The sequence below is a fragment of the Epargyreus clarus genome, unplaced genomic scaffold (assembly GCF_041222505.1).
Source record: "Epargyreus clarus isolate Ecla_fem2 unplaced genomic scaffold, WU_Ecla_fem_2.2 ptg000012l, whole genome shotgun sequence".
NCBI lineage: Eukaryota > Metazoa > Arthropoda > Insecta > Lepidoptera > Hesperiidae > Epargyreus > Epargyreus clarus.
This window is the reverse complement of record NW_027332220.1, coordinates 8,802,175-8,820,589: the sequence shown is the minus strand read 5'-3', so window position 1 is coordinate 8,820,589 and position 18,415 is coordinate 8,802,175. Positions and strand designations below refer to the sequence as shown.

Below are 18,415 nucleotides of genomic sequence, written 5' to 3'. Positions count from 1 at the left end.
ATTGTTATATGAGATATGCAATAACTAGTTAATTCTGCGTCTTATAATGAAGTTGTTAATTAAATTATAAAATGTTTGGCGGTCAGTATAAAGGGTTTGGTTAGTGTTGCCAGATGTTCTCAAATTCGTACGTCTTAAAAATTTAATGTTCAATGATTAAGGTTCATAGTTATTTTTTTGAGTTCTGAAATTGTTCAGCTTTTTGACACAATGCATAAGTGCAACATTTTTTGACAATATTCAAACTAACACTAATAACATAATACAAATTACAATAATGTATATTTAAATGATATATGGTTGTTTTTTTTCGGAGTGATGTTTTTTAACTTCTACAGATTTCACTAATTACCTATCCCGATAGTGTATAATGGGAACCTGGCAACACTAATATTGATACAGCGCACAGTAAGAATGAATATGTAAATATTATTATGAAGTTTATAATGTGATCAATACTAGGATGCATAAGTGCATGTTGTTTTACCAAAGAGATAATAAGTGCCTTTCGTATCACATAAGATATTCAGATTGTGGTTATAGCAGGTATTGTTAGACAAGATTGACTATGTATTTTGAATGTTATGATATTGTACTTACTTGAATAGACCTAGGTTGTGCTTGAGGCGAACGAAACTTGTCGCTTGAGCCGGGCAATAAAATAGTATTAGGACTAAAGTAGATAATGAATTTAAATTAATGCCTACTATATTGTATCACCACAGACAAATTTTGTCGAGAATTATATTTGCATACATTATTCGATCCCAGAATTTTTATTTATATATAAGCTGTTATTCGGCCAAGTGTGGCCATCCAATAAGCTTGCGCTATTCGCATGTTCAGAGAAAGATTCAACAACAACGGTGAAGGTTACTTTGCAAATAATGGAATCCATCTTAATTGTTAATATTTATGTAGTAGTTTAGCATAATACATATTATTGATCTTATTTAAAATAAACATGTGATGTACAAATAAGAGTTGTACAGCTTAATTTGTGACGGTGCAATGCCAACGTTTTATTACATCATAATAGTGAAATTCCCAATAAATTAACCTTAGGAAATAGACAGATATAGTTTTATTCAGATCCCAGAAATGAAACGACATATTAAACAGAATACTGTAATTTATTACAGATCTAGGGGTTTAAATAAAAAAGAGCTAAAATAATTTCGATGAACTTACGTGGATGCAAGAACGACATGCAATTTGGGGACACATAAATAAATAATATCAACTTCTATCATAATCGTAAACAATATAACAATTATCTAGCGACGTCTATTTACTGTAGACTAGTCACACCGTAATGTTCTATAGACTGCCGCGTGGCGACCACACCCACTGCATTGCACGCTACACGATGACACGAGGAAATGATTTTAAACTGTTTGTTCCATCCATCCGGCCAAATCATATTACATTCTACGGGGCCAAGGAAACAATGGAAAAAAACTTCTATCGAAAGGAGACGTCAGGTGCTTGGCTCAACCGGCGAGTATGTAGCTAATACTGGATGTGTTTGTAGCCGTGGCTCAGGTGTGAGTGGCCGTCGCCGCCAGATGTGTAGCAACTATAGTCCGATTCATAATTAGGTGTCCAAAATGTAAACAAAGGTGTTGATCAAGAAAATACGTTTCAAGTGGTAGTTTCTTATTTTTGACGATATTAAATTAATACAACGATAATAAAATAATAATCTAAATAAATTAAGATCAATTTACATTTTCCAATATTTATATTAACTCAATTTCGTTTCATACAGTAATAATAATAAAAAAACTCATGTCACAAAATTAAAATGTGATAATGGTAACACAATCGGGATCCAAAACATTTTTTGTGCCGCCATTTTTAAGTTTCGTAATTGATGTCATTGTTTTTTTACGTATTTTTTTATTCATCTTCGTGATCGCGGTCGAACATGAATGTTTTTTCGTTTTCATAGCGCGTTTGTTACATTGTGTGTAATTATTAAGTATTTGTTTTTTGTTGAGTTTGTGAATGTTTTTGTTTCTTTTTATTTTTTTAGGGTTTACAATACCTGTAATCGTATTTTGACAACGACATTTATTTGTTTACATTTTGGACACCTAAATATGAATCAGACTATATGTAGCGGCAACCGGCAGACGTGTATCCATGGCGGGCACGTGTGTAGCCGGGTCTAGCAGCTATGTAGCCGTGGCTGCCGGATGTGCACCCGCATGTAGTAGCTATGTAGCCGCTACCGGCAGGCGTGTAGCCGTGTGTAGCAGCTATGTAGACGGGGCAGGCACGTGTATAGCCGTGTCTAGCAGCTACGTAGTCGCCGCGGGCACGTGTGTGCGGCTCACAGTGCGGGCGCGGGCTGTCAGGCGGCGGCGGAGGGTGGCGCGGGCGCGGCGTCGTCGGGCTTGCTCTCCAGCGAGAAGGGCGGGATGCGACAGTCGAACGTGTAGCCGTCCTCGCGCTCCATGCGGAACGTACCCCTGCGCAACGTAAACAGTCAACTATTTAGTACATATTAGAGATGTTCAAGTAACTTATAAAAAGTTTGTCAGAGGGCTAAGACTCGTAGGTATATGTCTCTCTCTCCCTTAGATCATAATCACGCTACACTGATATTATACATGATAAATGTTTAAAACCACGCTATCTAATTAAAAAGTAGAAAGTAATAATTGTTGTAATCTAGTAACTTTACCATTAACTTTCTCTAAGACGCTCTAACATCGCCTTAAAAATCGTTAATCCTGATGATTCTGATAAAAAATGTGACAACATTATTAAATTCTTCAATTGTCATCTGTTCTTGATAAGTGTTCAAAATTTTGAATAAACTGACCATTCAAAGTGGTTAAAAATCCAATTTCAAGACGATTACACACGGTCAAGGAGATAACAGCACGGCAAAAAGGTGTTAACGTAGAGCTTCCAAAGTCGAACCACGAACAGGTCTACCACCTTCAAAGATTCTCGCGAATAGGGAGCGCACTGACCACATGTGTCCGCTGGGCGCCTGCAGGCTGACGTGGCTGCTGTACTGGAAGGCGGGCGCGTGGCGCGCCAGCAGCGGCTCCTGGCCGACCACGCCGCGCCCGCGCACCGTCTCCAGCGTGCCGCTCAGCGAGAAGATGCGCCAGTGCCGCTCGCGCAGCTGCACCGCCGCCGCGCCCAGGTTCTCCAGACGGATGCAGTAGCGCCACTGCACGTAAACACAATTCAACTAAATGTACATAGTGGTATAAAGTAGCCACTTGTCGCAACTTGAAAAGAGATGGCGCCACAAGACTGAATCACGCTATCGAAGTTTTCTAAAATTCTTGTAAATACAAATTTCAAACTAACTGTTACAACAGCCACCTCTTAGACCCGATATAGTTGTCTGGAGGAAGATTAATCGATTGTTAAAATATAATTGTTTTCTGTTTATTTATTGTAGCTATTATTGATTACTTAAAAAATACTGGAGATTTTTGACTAAGCTTTTCGTATTGATATAATAATTGGCTGTCTTAGTTTTTAGCTGTAAAACACGTAACGATTTTTTTACCCGTGAATTACTACTTTTATCATATGCAAATTTGACAAACATTTTCAACTTTTTTATAGAATCACAACAACATTACCTAAGACAAAGACAAAACAAACAAAGACCAAGGCTCAGCAGAAAGGCATTACTTAATAAATTGTTATAGATTGAAAGATTAGTCTCACCCAATAGACAGCAGAGTTCTGCGACTCCCGGCTGCCCATGTAGAAGGGGATGACGGTGACGCGCACGCCCTCTGTGGTCTCGCGGTGAACGTCGCTGAGCTCCAGCCACGGGTGGTTCTTCTTCTGCCACGCTCGTAATGTCTCTTGAGCTATGAATGGTGGGTCTGGAATATTAGAAAACACAGTTTATTCAACGTTAAACTGTTACCGTGCCACTGCTGCACTGACCAAGTGCGAATTAGTAGATTGCTCCCATTCTTGAGATTTTTTTTAAGAACTCTAAGGTGTATATGACCTACTACACGATGTTTTACTTCAGCATTTAAGGGTGATAATAAATTTCTATATTTCCTTGTAACTTGGTTCATATTAGAGATACGTAACCTTTGACTACCCCATTGAAATGACGATTTTCTAACTTCGAGAAGAATATGTATTTTTCCCATTTTGATTTATTTTACATACTTTCTCATGTCATTATTCTTTGCTCTTAATAGTTTGGTTAATAAATTTTGTGTTTGGCACGAAAGTTATATGACAAAAATTCATTAATGTGCCAAGACCAAAATTAATCACGTTACATTGTACTTAGTCTATAATTATATATTAAGAGCATCATAGGACTCTTAGGCCAAAAGCTGTACAACTAATATATTATATCACAGGTATTGTACAGCCCAGAACTCCACAGTAACTTACATCATACTTAAAGAACAAATGAAACATTATTAAAAATCAGCTTCGGACTATAAGTTTAAATAAACTTGTACTCTATTATTATAATTTTTTTCTTATGAACTGCTTTTGTAATGAATCTCATCAAAATATGTAAAGTAGATACTCGTAAGAGTATGTAGCAATCTATATATCTTTTTTTTTTATAATATAAGAGTAGCAGACAAGCATGCAGTCCACCTGATGGTAAGTGGCTACTGCCGTCCATGGACATCTGTAATGAACCCCAGATAGGATTAGATATTCCTCCCTGAGGTCGGCCACAGATGCGCCGCTATCCCTGAGGACTAAGCTGAAACGCCTCGGAAAAGTCTGTCTCCCTTACCACACCCTTCAAACAGGAACATGGCAGCGCCAATACAACTACAGCAATATATAACATACATGCATATTCATATATGTAATGCAATGGTGGTTAACCCTCAAAAGTTACCTTTATCAGGGTTATGCATGAGGAACTTATCGAACAGCTCATGCTGCAGCGGCACTCGCTCCACCGACGTGTAGGGGATGATGTCGTCGTGCGCCACGTAGTCCAGCCCGGGGATCGCGTACAGGCTGCGGCTGGACTCCTGGTTGCCCAGGAATGTCACCGCTTCTGTCTGTGCCCGCTAAAAAGTCATATATTTTCAAAATGTATTTGGAAGACAAACTAAATTATATTTAGTGGATGATTTATTTGTTCTATGTTATTTTAGGGCGCTTTTTTGTCACGCGTGCGTCCTACCCACGCTCATGAATATCTCACTGCAGTCTTTTCGCAGACCCGTATGCGTATGAAACGATAGGATGCAATAGTATGTGTGCGGGTGAGACACGCGTGCGAACTTTAACACGCGTGACAGTACCGTACTGTCATGCATGTTAAAGTTACGCCCTTAAACTAGTTAAAACTAGATTTTAGTAATGTAGTATGGTCACTATATCCACACATATGTACTACACAACCCATGTTCTTCACAGGAATTAAATACCAACTACAAGACACATATATTAGTCCAGTGTTTGTAGCGGAGTCATCTTAGTCACACTATTTATTACTTAACAAGACCAGCACATATATGTGGATACTCCAATATGATTCTTATAGAATATATAAGAAATTATTAAGTAAAGAGAATAATGTAAGAACAGTTATGTCTTATTATAACACCATGGATTATATCAAATATCAAGTATATGTAAAATATCTCTAAAAAGCAATACTCAATTCTAAGCAACACCATATACATTGATCTCTAACGATGACAATGACGTGAGTCATTCATGGTGTTTTAACAAATGCTCTACACAGTCTACTATTTATTCATAGAATACCACAATTACATTGTTCATATTCATAGTTAGTGTAACAATGATAATTTTAAACAAAAACAATTAATTTATCAACAAGATCAATTACAGTTAATCATGTTATGAATTAATTAAATGTGTAACTCATGAAAGATGTAATGTATTATTGAATTGATTATAAAAAGCCAATCTTGCAATTAATACGAGCACATGATTAATAATTGTTAAATAATCACATATCATTCCATTTATAATGATGTACCTTTTTCTTCCACTCGGGTCTCATATCGACGTTTGTTTGCACAGTCAACAATAAATTATTTTTTAGTATCATAAGTAAAACATCTTCGAAAATACCTAGATTTAGTGTTGATTTCAAATCAGAATTATATAATTTAAATACATAAGCAATGAAATTGGTAATAATGAAAATCATGAACAAAACAATAAGAATTAAATGTGATAAAAAATAAACTGTAAATAAAAAAAATAAATGCATAATAATACTAAAATTTTGAAATAGTTCAATTGATATTGTATTAATTTAAGAAGAATTTATTCTGAAATATTATAGTATCTGTATGATGCGGCCTCTTTCATCTGTAGGTGTAAAAATGTATCAATAATGGATGATAGCTATTCATTATTCTTAACATGAACTGCAGCAAAAACTTGGTGACAATGGCATGCTCTAAGTAGGTGAATGCTATGTGAACTTGTAAGTAACAAGACAAATATGGAGTGGCATTGTCAAGTTGACCCTGTGCAAAGATACTTACTATATATGGTGCATCTCTTGTGTCTATGAGGACCTGGTAGAATGTATGTGTTCTTCCCTTAACTTCTTTGCCGACATTTGACAGAGAATCTCCTGAAGAGTCTGCCGAGTTAGATTCCGAGCTCTCCTTCTTGTTAATAGCATCCCTGTCGTAAACTCTCGCTAACCACGGAAATAATATAACCCCTCTGTACCCAAATACTCTGTGTAAAATAAGCTGTCCTGTGTCGTATTTGCCTGAAGTTTTTGGCGGTTCTAATTTACCTACTTCTGCCAATCTGCAAGAACAATGCAAATTTTAAAGGTTATATACGTAACGTTACATCAACAGAACGCAAATATTACGCACTTACCTAGTGTAATGAGCTACATTTGTTAAAATAATTCTAGATGCTGTTAGCCTTAATGGATTTGTAGGCACAAATCTCAACAATATCTCCATTTTATCATTGTAAAATAATATTTTTTTCGTATTATCAATAAGTTTTTACGTTTTGTTTGACAGATGTGACAGTTGACGGTTGCAAAATTAAATGTTGCCATTATCAAAACTGAAACATACGTTTACGAATGTGATTACTCTTTGATTACATTTTTAAAATACGAAAACAAATATTAAAACATTAAAAAAAGTATTAAAAAAGTTATAATAATATTTAAATTTGAACATTACGACAATATTGGCTGTGTCTTTACTCGTTACATTTTATTTTATTAGCCGTCAGATTAATTATCATGTTTGTTTTCTTTCGGTACGTTTACATACTTTGGAATAAGTTTGTCAAACTTTGTTTTTAAATGACAAAAACATTAATACAATACTACTTTTTTAATACATATAGATATATCTGCTGTTTCTATTATTGTCTATCGCTCTTTGTTACTTTCACATAACACCTGCTGCAAATTCTCCTCATCCACCCAGGGTTGACTGGTAGAAAATGCCATCAGGCATTATGTTTGCCCTTTTGTGCATTTCTTTTTAGAGGTGATGCAATAAAATTTTTAAATAAATAAATAAATAAATACTGTAGGTAAAAAAATGTTACCGCAAATCTTCTGCAATTTCGGTTAATATTGTAAGGGTTGCAACTCTATTTCTGACATTTTTACCTTGACAATGACACTGACATTATCATTTATATTCCACATTACTAGCAATGCTATGAATATACCATAAATTTCACTATATTTAATTTCTCTACTTTGCTGTAATAAAACAACTTTAACTCATTGATTATTGTATTCGTTTATTATTTAGTAAAATAACTACATTTAGTTGTATACATTGGAAATATTATATCGTAATCGTTTTATGTATCAAGTGGAATACACATTTTGACACTAATTAAATGACAATTGACATATTCCTATACAAATTGTCAAAAATTCAAGATTGGAACAGGGTTCAAAGTACCCGTTTATTTTGTTTTTGTTATTTTTTTTTATTAATTACTTGATTTTTAATTTCTCAAAATGTTGAACTATTTACTTAAACCCATACAAGTTTTCGGTAAGTTTACAGAAAAACACGAATTATCCAACGAATACTCTTAAAACGCCTGTTAATTAGTAAATAAAACATCCTAAAATTTAAGAACATAATATAAGACCACATATTTTTACAGTATCTACAACAACGCGAAACTCAAGATGCATAGCTTCTCTATCCTCATTACCAGATACGTACCAGATGCTATATAAAACTTGCCGTGACTTCGCGGAGGGGGAATTGAAGCCCAACGCTGCTAAATATGACCGGGAACATTTGTACCCGGGAGATGCCATTAAAAAGATGGGTGAACTTGGGTTAATGGCGATAGCAGTTCCTGAAGAGCAAGGTGGCGCTGGGCTGGACTACCTGGCCTATGCTATAGCTTTGGAGGAGATATCCAGGGGTTGTGCCTCCGCTGGTGTGATCATGTCAGTGAACAACTCCTTGTATCTGGGTCCTGTGCAACACTGGGGCACTGACAAGCAGAAGGAGAACTTTGTCACACCTTTTTGTAGTGGTTTGTAATAAAATTTATCTTTGATTTTTTATCAGACTTTAGATCAGATTTAGGTAATGACTTGCTTTTATTTATCTACAATGCAATAAACTTGACCCTTGCTTCCACAAATACCACTTCTTATCTTTATCAACAGCCAACCTGAATGAAAATAAATATGTCTGAAAATAATATTATTTTTGTTAGGAAGATCCATCCACCCATCAACCTTTTCAGGTCCATTACATGACCTAGGCCTACCCTAGGTTATACCAGTTAGTCCAATCCTCTATCCTGCATCTGTGATCTGGTTATCTACTTCCTTCTTAGTACTATCAAATAACATTAAGTTTACTGCACCTCAAAGAAACTGCTTACATAAAATTTGCTTGTTATTTGGAGCTTGTTGCTTGTTAGCTGGAGATTTATAATACATTTTTGTGGTTCTGGTTGCTGATGATGGAAGCTGTTATCTTCCTTTATCCTTCACATGGTGATTTTAGGGGAGAGTGTTGGATGTTTCGCACTATCTGAACCTGGAAATGGTTCTGATGCCGGGGCTGCTTCAACCACTGCCAAGGATGCTGGTGGCAAATGGATACTCAATGGCACAAAGTGTTGGATTACCAATGGATATGAGAGCAAGGCATCTGTTGTCTTTGCAACCACTGATAAAAGTTTAAAACACAAGGGAATATCAGCTATTATAGTCCCAAAACCGACTAAAGGTCTCGAACTAGGCAAAAAAGAAGATAAATTAGGTATACGAGGGTCATCAACATGCTCACTAATATTTGAAGACTGTGAAGTACCCAAGGAGAATATTTTGGGTGAACCAGGCTTTGGGTTCAAGATTGCCATGATGACATTGGATGCTGGGAGAATTGGAATTGCATCTCAGGCACTTGGCATCGCACAGGTAACACTCACTTTTAATTCCAATCATTTGTTAGAGAACCACAATTACAGATGTGAATTAATAAGCCATAATTTGTAGCTTGATTCAAGTGCAAGATAAATCAAATGCATCCTTCATGCACTGCACCGTAGTGCACAGGACTGCTGATGTTGGATTTTCAAAATAAATCAATTATATTTAAATCAATAATATATGCCTATAAAGTTATCCATGACAGCCTATGCAAGTTCACATTTATTTAAAGATTCTACAAATGTAAAAGAAATAACATTGGTTATTATTATATAAATAGCATGTCAATAATTATATGTATTAACGGGTTTTACATCCATGCACTTTGCATTTATTTATTTGAATTCATAATATGTTGTAAAAATGAATACACTCTAAAATTTAATGTTTTAATAATTTCAGGCATCATTAGATGTAGCTGTGGAATATGCATCTAAAAGAATGGCATTTGGCAAGCCAATAATGAAGCTGCAGTCTATTCAAAACAAGCTCGCAGACATGGCTTTGCAGCTGGAGTCAGCTAGGCTGCTGACATGGAGGGCAGCTTCACTCAAGGACAACAAGAAACCATTTACAAAAGAAGCAGCTATGGCCAAATTAGCAGCGTCCGAAGCTGCTACATTTTTGTCTCATCAATGTATACAGGTAGATATTTGATTGGTAGACTTCATGGTATGATTCTGGAGACATAACCACCTATTTTTGACATTTAACAAAAGTGTATAAAAAATCTGTAGGTATGTGGTAAGCCACACCCTTCATACCACAATACAGGAATGACATTTAAATGCAGCATTCCAATGACATTTTAAGGTAATACATCTATGCAGCTTTCCAACTTATTTCAATGGGGTAGCAAAGCACCTGGCTGCCCTTGCAAATCGAATTCTATATGCAGTTGATTATAATCATCCATGGGTGGCAATTGCTCACTATCATGTGGACTGCACATTAACTACTTGAAGTGATAATTTTTTAAAAGCTTGTCTCACAAACCTAGTAGATCTTAAAATAACCAAGTTGAGTCTGTCAAGAAATGTCATTCCCATTATTTCCTTTGTATGCTTGTTATTATCTGTTCGATTTATTTAAATGAGTGTTATATTTCAATGTGTAGATCCTAGGAGGTATGGGGTATGTGTCTGACATGCCAGCTGAGCGCCATTACCGCGATGCAAGGATCACAGAGATCTACGAAGGCACATCAGAAATACAGCGGCTTGTTATTGCTGGACAGATCATCAAAGAATATGGTGTGTAGTGTTAAGAAAACCTGTTGTCATATTATGATGATAGAAACATAAGACTACAAACTTCAGTGTTTTTTAATAATACTCATACTTTTGGATGCCATGTATAAATTTAAAATAAAAAATTAATGTTTAAATCCCTGGCAGGTGGTGAAAATAATAGGAAAACCATTTATATTCTGTACTTGTATGTCTTATGTAACAATAACTTTATTTTTTGTTATAAAAATCTTTATGTATCATATTATGTAGTTATATTTATTGTATGGTAGCTCAAATAGGTCATTATTAAGTAAATTGCCATCACTGCCTCAGATGTCTGACATAGATATTTTATAAAACTTCTTGATTATGTACAAAAAAACAGGAGTAATGTATATTATATTTTATTAATGAAGGTTATTCCTTATAAATTGTATGATAAAAATCAATTTTATGTATGCAGAAATGTGAAATATACATTATATTTTAAGAGAAGTATAGTATTTGGAAGATTTTACACAATTTAAAATTAACAAATAAATGCTTATTTAATACTTAAAGGATTTGATTCACTGGCCCGGCCCGGAGAGTGACTTGTCCATGAATTTCCTCTTTGCAAAGCAGAGCCACCATTTACTTGGTTTCCCATCTTCTGTGGCAAATACCTGTATAATATACAAAACATTAGTTGTAAATTTACTAAATACTAAGCACTGATATAGCTAATTCATGTTCACTAACATATGTGAATGATATGTTAGTGATTGAAGATAATATGGAAATAAAATTACCCATATTCAACATATTCATATTCATGAATAAAAATTAATTATATAAATTGAAGTGTAATTGAGTGATAAATAATGAGCATTCATATTCTAAACAAGTGTTGAATATAATTCAGCTAATTAAAAACTAATTTAAAAATATAAATAATTTGATACAATACCTTTTCACACACTCTGTTACCAGTCTCATGTCTCAATTGTTGCAAGTACTGCCTCATCAAATCTGGGAAATAAATCATTTATTTGTTTTCATTTATGTTCATTTATGATAAGAAACAAAAAAGCATACAGTCAATAAACAAGTTAAATACATGAGGATAAACATATTCATAATAATTTCTAAGCTTTTATACAAAAATTTAGAAAAAAATAAAGAAAATTGAGTATTATTAATGTATTTTGTACCAACCAGCCTCTTGTGGACTAGATGGCTTAGCATAAACAGAATTGAGTGGGAACCCTGGCTCTCCAGGGATGTCAAACTTGGATATAGCCAGCATGTACATCTCCTGCTGCCCTTGGTTCTTGTTGGAACACTTCTGCAACCTTTTCAGGCATTCAGAAATGTACAACGTCAGGTAGATCAAAACTCTGTCCGCATCAGACTGTAAAATCAAAATATAGCAATTAAAACCAAAATAATCCACTGAATACAGCAGTATACAGCTGAATAATACTCTATTGTAAAATTAAACTCTCAATTGTTACATTAATATGCAATATGATGGTAAGGAACTGTAACATTGTTAACAACTACTATGGTCTTACTAACTTATAGCACTTTTACAATCTACAATATACACAAATTATTTGAAGCACACATCTTATGTCTGCAGTCAAAGAACTGCATTTAAAATTGTGGATCTATTACAAAGTTTCTCTACGATTACGTACCTTAATCTCATAGAATCTGAAGAACACATTAGCCTTAAAGTAGTTGAGCGCCTCGTCAATAATATCCAGTTCAATTTTAGGACTTATTGGAGCGGGTCCCCTGTATGTTGTCCGAATAGGCAACAACGCCAAGTTGCCCACTGACTTGGTATTCTCCACCAACGTAGAATGGTAGGCCTAATAACATACATAATATTAATAAAAGTCCACTATCAGAAATATTAACTCGTAAGTTATGATTAATTTACCGGCATTCTTTTAAGCACTTGATGAAGACACGCCCCAGATATAATCCTTAATATTTGAAAATATTCACTAATTTAGTGTGGTTCAATTATACGGGAAAATAGAATTGAAAATACCGAAATTAAATGTTATCGCGTATGTGTACGTGAATCATACACAAAATTCGCTCACACTCAGGAAATCATCAACTGTCATTTTTGACATCTCTATTAGACCATCATCTTACTATTTTCTGTATTGTTGTTAATCTATGGCACTTAAATGTTTTAACTAAAATAAATTAAAGTAATATAAAAAAATAATAAGTAATAATATAACTTTATTTTAAATTAAATATAAAAAGCTACATCTAAATTGCTGTCCCTGGGATGAGTTCCCAGAATGCTGGCAACATTCCCTCGTTGGATAGCGAGGCTAATTCGCTGTCCGAGGTATGTGCCAGCTCTCTGGTCATTCGTTGACTCTATCAACCGTTTGGACAGATGCTTAAAAAATAATCTAGCATTGGAACCCCACGGCCCCAATGTTTCAACACCAAATGGCAGAAATATGTAGTCTTTAATAAGATCTGCATATTTCTGCAACTTGCGAATTTCAGCGTCGGTCGCCACGACACCGGCTGCCCTGGAAGATATGTGAATATGAGAAGGTGCCAGTGTGTCCACGCAAGTAGCGTCCCACACAAGACACCTTCCATTCTTCCAAGGAATAAGGGTTAAACCATCAGGCTTCTTGCCATCACTACGTACTAAACCATTCGGCTCTAATTGAGCCGGTACGTTAGCAGTGACAAGAGCCCTCCGGATAACGTCATTTAAAGCCGCGTGGCGTGATAGACGACCGGCGCTGCGTTGACAAGACAGGCCGTGGAGGCCCAAACGGTCGACTTGAGCTCCACAAGGGCAACAATGTGGATGATTTAAAAAAGTACCTAGTCGAAGGCCCACTGCTGTAGAAAAAGAAGTATTGTCCAAAAGCGTTCCTAAATTAGCAGAGGGAAGTGCTTGCAACCAATATCCCGATTCTCGAACAGAAACTGCAAGGAGACGAGCTCGCTCGACTGGATTTTGACTTTTATTTAAAAGCTCAGAATGAACATGGTTACAGAGTGGCTCGTCCCATTGCCTTTGAGAACTTAAGGATTCCGGAAGTGATTCGCCAGAACAAACTGCTAACCAAGATTCCTTGGCTTCTGCACAGTAAGATATTTCCGAAAGACCTAAAGAGGAAAGAGTTAGTTTCTGAAATAATAATTTTGTACTGTGTGCAGAAGACAAAAAAGCTGGCAATGCAATAGAAGAAATTTTCCTAATACCAAGACCCCCATACCGAATTGGCAAAGAAGCTTGGCACCAGGAATTTTCATTTAAAGAGCAATTTAGAATTTTAACTAAACAATCCTGAATTAAGGAATCTATTAAAAATAGGTGAGACGTATGTTTCCAAATTGGAGAACATCTCAAAAAATATGTGAATTTTGGAACAAATAAGCAAAACCGGATAATATGATAAGCCACATGTGAATTAATTTTGCTAAGTCGTGAAGAAATATTTTCAAAACTGGAAATTTGTTCATCAAGAAAAAACGGTATAGACTCTTCTAATACAGGTGAACCCAAAAGGCGAAGAGACTCTTTATTTAAAAGTTGAATATTTGGAGCCAAAGTTTTAAATTTGTCAATAATATTTTGTTTTTCCAAATCGAGAAAAGAGTCTGGTATATAAAGCTCACATTTAGAAAAATTTAAATCTAAACCTAAATTTTGAAAATTTTGAATTAGAAATTTTAAATCGTCAAAAACTGTCATTGCTTCGCCTCCAAGTGTACCGTCGTCTAAATACCACAGATTCAATTTTGAATTTAGTGCCGAAATTATAGGTTGTATAGATAAACTAAAAATTGCAGGGCCAAGTGGATCACCCTGTTGACAACCTACAGAAGAAAGAATTAAATTATCCCGAAAAATTAAATTAGAAGGTGAATCGTAAGCTTGCCATAAAAAAGGGTAAATTTGAGGAATAATTTGATTAGCTTCTGCCAAAAATACATCACGTCTAACAGAATTAAACGCGTTTAATTGGCTAGTTTTCAATTTAAAAAAAAACCTTTATTTCTGATATTCTTTCAGTAATGAAAAAAAATATAGTAAATTTAATTTAAATTTTATTTTTATTATACCCATTTCTTATACCGTAAAAATGTTATTACCAAGCAAGATGTTTCATTTTAATTGTCAATACTCAATGTCAAATTGTCAATTGTTGAATTGTCATTGTCAACAGAAGTCTAAAAAACGTGTTCTATAAGTTATCTAAAACTTTTAGGAAATATGAAATAAATAATTACGTAGTAAAATATATATTCAGTTCTATAAATAAGAAAGATAAATATCTTAGAATGGCTACGGAAGTAAGTGATAAAGTGAATTCAATACTAGACAATATTAAAAAGAGTCAAAACAGTGTGGATTCAGAAGACTCGTCAGAAGCTCCAATATTGATTAAACCAAAAAAAAGTACTTATAATGAATCTGATGTACGGGGCAAGCCGAAGTCTGGCAGATTCTGGAAATCCAAGAAAGAAAGGTATTTATATACATAATACATAATTATGAGCTTGGCATATGGCATTACTTTAATTTTGCCAGATGATTTGAGCAAGAATTCCTTTTTGATACTTGTTGTATTATATAGAATTCCGATTTTTATTAACATAATTAGTATTATTTTACTTCTTCATTTTTTTATATTAAGTCTTTAAATTCAGGTTTTCAACAATTAACAAAACTAAGGGCTTGAAACAGGACTTTCAGAAAAAAACTGCATTGAGGCTAGAATTAAAAAGAACGAAAGAATTGTCTAAACAACTAACAGAACAGATAAAAGAGAAAGAAGTCAACCGCAAGGAGCGCAGGCGGGAAAACATTAAACGGGCTGAGGAAAACAAGCGCAAGTCAGAGATTGTGCAAGTTATCACCAATCCTGCTAAACTGAAGAGAATGAAGAAGAAACAGTTGAGATTCATAGAAAAAAGGGACACTAATAAAGCTGTTGAAAGCAGCAAATAAATCAACTTAAGTTTTATTTTCTGTTTTTGATACTTTTATGTTCGTTACTTAGAAATAAAAGGTATTTATCATATGAAAGTTGTACATAATAATTTTGTCACAACTAAACTTAATCTTGAATAAAATTTAATTGATAATTCATAATCATCTCATTACACATCAAATATTTATTATATATTTTTTATTAAGATTGGAGTAGCAAAACAGCTTGGAGTCTTTAAATCCGATGGTAAATTGTCACTGCAGTCCTACTTTGTGTGGCATAGTATGTGACAGGTGGCACCAAATGAACTGCTTTACACTAGTAATGGATGTGACAGTGATATTTTCCTAGTTAATTGACCTACCAATTATCAGTATGTGTGAAATACTTGAAACCTACTTGTAGAAGTTATAGGAAAACTCTTCCATGAATGTGTCCTTACCAAGTCTTAATTTATCAGTACTTAATGTTATTATAGAACTACTAGCGGTGCCCGCGGCTTCGCCCGCATTTTAAAGAAATAATATGACACATAAAACGGAAAATTTGTGCCTGCATTGGAATGACAGTGGTGCCATCTGTCGAAAATTGGTCTTACCAACTCCCAAACACTCGTGGGCTCTTGGACTTTGCTAAACTTTGCTAAAGATCGTCACTTGATCAAATGCATAGTTTCCGATTCTATAACTACTTACGAATTAAAAATTAATTAAAAAAACCTTTTCCCACGGACTAAATTGTGAATCTAAACCATTATCAAGTCCTCTTGAACACACGCAACAAATTTCATCGAAATCAGTCCAGTCGTTTAGAAGGAGTTCAGTGACATACACATGCACATAAGAAATATCCGTGTCATAATGGAAAGTATTTAACAATAATATTTCTTATTTTCATGAATTGAAAATTAAGAAGAAAGTACCAGAAAAAATGGGTAATGTTGTACTAAGAAATAAAAATACGAAATACTTCATCTAATATTTTTATTAAGTATTGTTACCACATTTCACACATACATATAAAAATATTAAATGCACTTAATATTCGTGAATAAGTAGAATGTCATGTGGGGGCAATATTTACAACTTGTGGTGAGACATTATGACAGTAATTTTAATTACATAACATCAATTTATGTACATTAAACTTTGAAAAATTGTTCACATTTTATATATCTTTTCAAAAAAAGTTTACTTACAAGATTAAATTGACAAATTTAATGAGAAATTTTTACAAATTAATTTTGGTATTAGTGTTTAAGATGTTATTGATCTTCGTAATAAAATTAAAGTGAATATTCATAGATGTAAATGTTTAGTTATTTCCTAGTATAAAAACAAAATTCAGTATGAAATTTAGCAAATACCAGATTGAGTGCCACAAAAATCTATCTCTGTTTTTAATAAATAAAGTTTATAAAGGAATATCGATTTCGACATTGTGGCACTAAGTGTATGTTGTATATAAATTTCATCATTTCGAGTATAAACATTTAATTAAAATAAATTGTTTGAAATGTTTCCAGCAATACATATACATTGCAAGATGATAATATAATGTCGTAATTTATTTATTCTATTAAAACATACAATTGTAATAAGCTTCAGCCAATCGCAACATTTATTGAAATTTACAATACTGGTATATTTACAATTGTATCCCTAATTTTACTCATTTTCATTTATGAATTGAAAATTCACAAAACCATTACATTATAGCGGGAACTTCCCCAGTTTCCAAAATATTTTGCATAAAATATAAGCCTCAAGAAATCTTCGTATGTCAACAAAATACTGCATAATGTTAAGTTTAAATTTATCTTTGCGTACTAAACTTAGCAATAACAACTATAAAGTATAAAAAAGTAGGTATCGAAAATCAATAAAAAATTCTATAAACTCATATCACTCATACCAAATACACTTACTTATGATGCTTAACACTACATAATATATTTAACGTTCTCATTTAAATTCAATCAAATAATTTACAACAACAATACAGTTGTTATAATAATAACAACAATAGTTAGCCTAAGTTCAAATCTAGACTATATTTTTATAATTAATTTTTGTCTATAATACTTCTTTTAACGCATAGAAAAAATCTTTATTGAAAACATCAGTCCAAGGCAGTGATAACAAAGTTTGATCGTACAACTCAAAATACACCTTAGAACTAACAAAACGCGTATTTAGCAAGACGTGCAGAAACAAACGAGGTACATATATTGGCGATAACAGATGCCAAAGATACATTTATTCGCTAATGAGATTCATCTACAAAGTATGGCTAACTTTAAAATTTAATGTCTTCTATTATTTATCAATACAATAAGATGGTGAGAAGCATATTCGCAAATTGAAAAATAGCTAACTTTAATTAGAAATAATAATGAAGTCGGTTAAAAATAGGCTGCGTTGAGTTTGATATACAATATAAAAATGCCCCTGAGAGTGTATGTCTACATTATCAACATATGTTAAATAGATTAAATTGGACATAGGGAGTAGAACATATATCTCAAGGGAAACATATAAAAATAATCAATGAAACTTGTATAAGGGTTTTGGCACCTATTACAAAATGTCAGAATCATACGCGTGTGTTGCTTTATTACAGCAAAGGAAGTGACATAAATATAGTCCGTTGTAGAAAATATCCCTATCCCTATTACCAACCCTTCCTTTGGAAATTAGCTTTAACGGGAGACAGAAGTATAAAACGTTTCACCAAAAAATCTTCAAACATTTACTGATTACACACAAAAA

At 33.9% G+C, this 18,415-nt stretch overlaps 4 protein-coding genes across 5 annotated transcripts; 2 read left to right on the top strand and 2 right to left on the bottom strand.

The window, feature by feature from the left end:
- Nucleotides 1–1,114: 1,114 nt before the first annotated feature.
- Nucleotides 1,115–7,044, bottom strand: POLDIP2 (DNA polymerase delta interacting protein 2). 2 transcript variants are annotated; one of them, XM_073078457.1, is made up of 7 exons: nucleotides 6,865–7,044; nucleotides 6,513–6,789; nucleotides 5,996–6,040; nucleotides 4,874–5,051; nucleotides 3,706–3,869; nucleotides 2,988–3,193; nucleotides 1,115–2,477 (listed from the first exon to the last, which is right to left on the bottom strand). In XM_073078457.1, exons 1-7 carry the CDS (start codon nucleotides 6,951–6,953, stop codon nucleotides 2,360–2,362), a joined length of 1,077 nt encoding a protein of 358 aa, XP_072934558.1. In that variant the 5' UTR covers nucleotides 6,954–7,044; the 3' UTR covers nucleotides 1,115–2,359. The 2 variants fall into 2 exon arrangements, with proteins under 2 accessions (XP_072934558.1, XP_072934559.1); XM_073078458.1 differs by lacking the exon at nucleotides 5,996–6,040 and having other exon boundaries at nucleotides 6,865–7,043.
- An 821-nt stretch (nucleotides 7,045–7,865) lies between these two features.
- Arc42 (Activator-recruited cofactor subunit 42) lies at nucleotides 7,866–11,219 on the top strand. Its single transcript, XM_073078455.1, has 5 exons — nucleotides 7,866–8,024; nucleotides 8,140–8,523; nucleotides 9,006–9,421; nucleotides 9,836–10,078; nucleotides 10,551–11,219. Exons 1-5 carry the CDS (start codon nucleotides 7,988–7,990, stop codon nucleotides 10,692–10,694), a joined length of 1,224 nt encoding a protein of 407 aa, XP_072934556.1. The 5' UTR covers nucleotides 7,866–7,987; the 3' UTR covers nucleotides 10,695–11,219.
- On the bottom strand, nucleotides 11,054–12,782 carry Arpc3A (Actin-related protein 2/3 complex, subunit 3A). Its single transcript, XM_073078456.1, has 5 exons — nucleotides 12,596–12,782; nucleotides 12,348–12,524; nucleotides 11,863–12,058; nucleotides 11,615–11,676; nucleotides 11,054–11,330 (listed from the first exon to the last, which is right to left on the bottom strand). The coding sequence occupies exons 1-5, from the start codon at nucleotides 12,599–12,601 to the stop codon at nucleotides 11,235–11,237; spliced, it is 537 nt and encodes a 178-aa protein (XP_072934557.1). The 5' UTR covers nucleotides 12,602–12,782; the 3' UTR covers nucleotides 11,054–11,234.
- A 2,081-nt stretch (nucleotides 12,783–14,863) lies between these two features.
- On the top strand, nucleotides 14,864–15,739 carry LOC140746343 (coiled-coil domain-containing protein 86). Its single transcript, XM_073078454.1, has 2 exons — nucleotides 14,864–15,179; nucleotides 15,361–15,739. The coding sequence occupies exons 1-2, from the start codon at nucleotides 14,992–14,994 to the stop codon at nucleotides 15,659–15,661; spliced, it is 489 nt and encodes a 162-aa protein (XP_072934555.1). The 5' UTR covers nucleotides 14,864–14,991; the 3' UTR covers nucleotides 15,662–15,739.
- The last annotated feature ends 2,676 nt before the right edge of the window (nucleotides 15,740–18,415 follow it).

Bases quoted from the DNA above. Each gene is read 5' to 3' on its own strand.
- LOC140746343 (XM_073078454.1), top strand. From the start codon at position 14,992: ATGGCTACGGAAGTAAGTGATAAAGTGAATTCAATACTAGACAATATT. The intron at 15,180-15,360 runs GTATTTATATAC...CTTTAAATTCAG, and splicing joins TGGAAATCCAAGAAAGAAAG to GTTTTCAACAATTAACAAAA.
- POLDIP2 (XM_073078457.1), bottom strand. From the start codon at position 6,953: ATGGAGATATTGTTGAGATTTGTGCCTACAAATCCATTAAGGCTAACA. The intron at 6,790-6,864 runs GTAAGTGCGTAA...TTGTTCTTGCAG, and splicing joins AATGTAGCTCATTACACTAG to ATTGGCAGAAGTAGGTAAAT. The intron at 5,052-5,995 runs GTACATCATTAT...ATGACTTTTTAG, and splicing joins GACCCGAGTGGAAGAAAAAG to CGGGCACAGACAGAAGCGGT.
- Arc42 (XM_073078455.1), top strand. From the start codon at position 7,988: ATGTTGAACTATTTACTTAAACCCATACAAGTTTTCG. The intron at 8,524-9,005 runs GTTTGTAATAAA...TGGTGATTTTAG, and splicing joins TGTCACACCTTTTTGTAGTG to GGGAGAGTGTTGGATGTTTC. The intron at 9,422-9,835 runs GTAACACTCACT...TAATAATTTCAG, and splicing joins AGGCACTTGGCATCGCACAG to GCATCATTAGATGTAGCTGT.
- Arpc3A (XM_073078456.1), bottom strand. The intron at 12,059-12,347 runs GTACGTAATCGT...TTGATTTTACAG, and splicing joins TCAGATTCTATGAGATTAAG to TCTGATGCGGACAGAGTTTT. The intron at 11,331-11,614 runs GTATTGTATCAA...TATATTATACAG, and splicing joins GTAACAGAGTGTGTGAAAAG to GTATTTGCCACAGAAGATGG.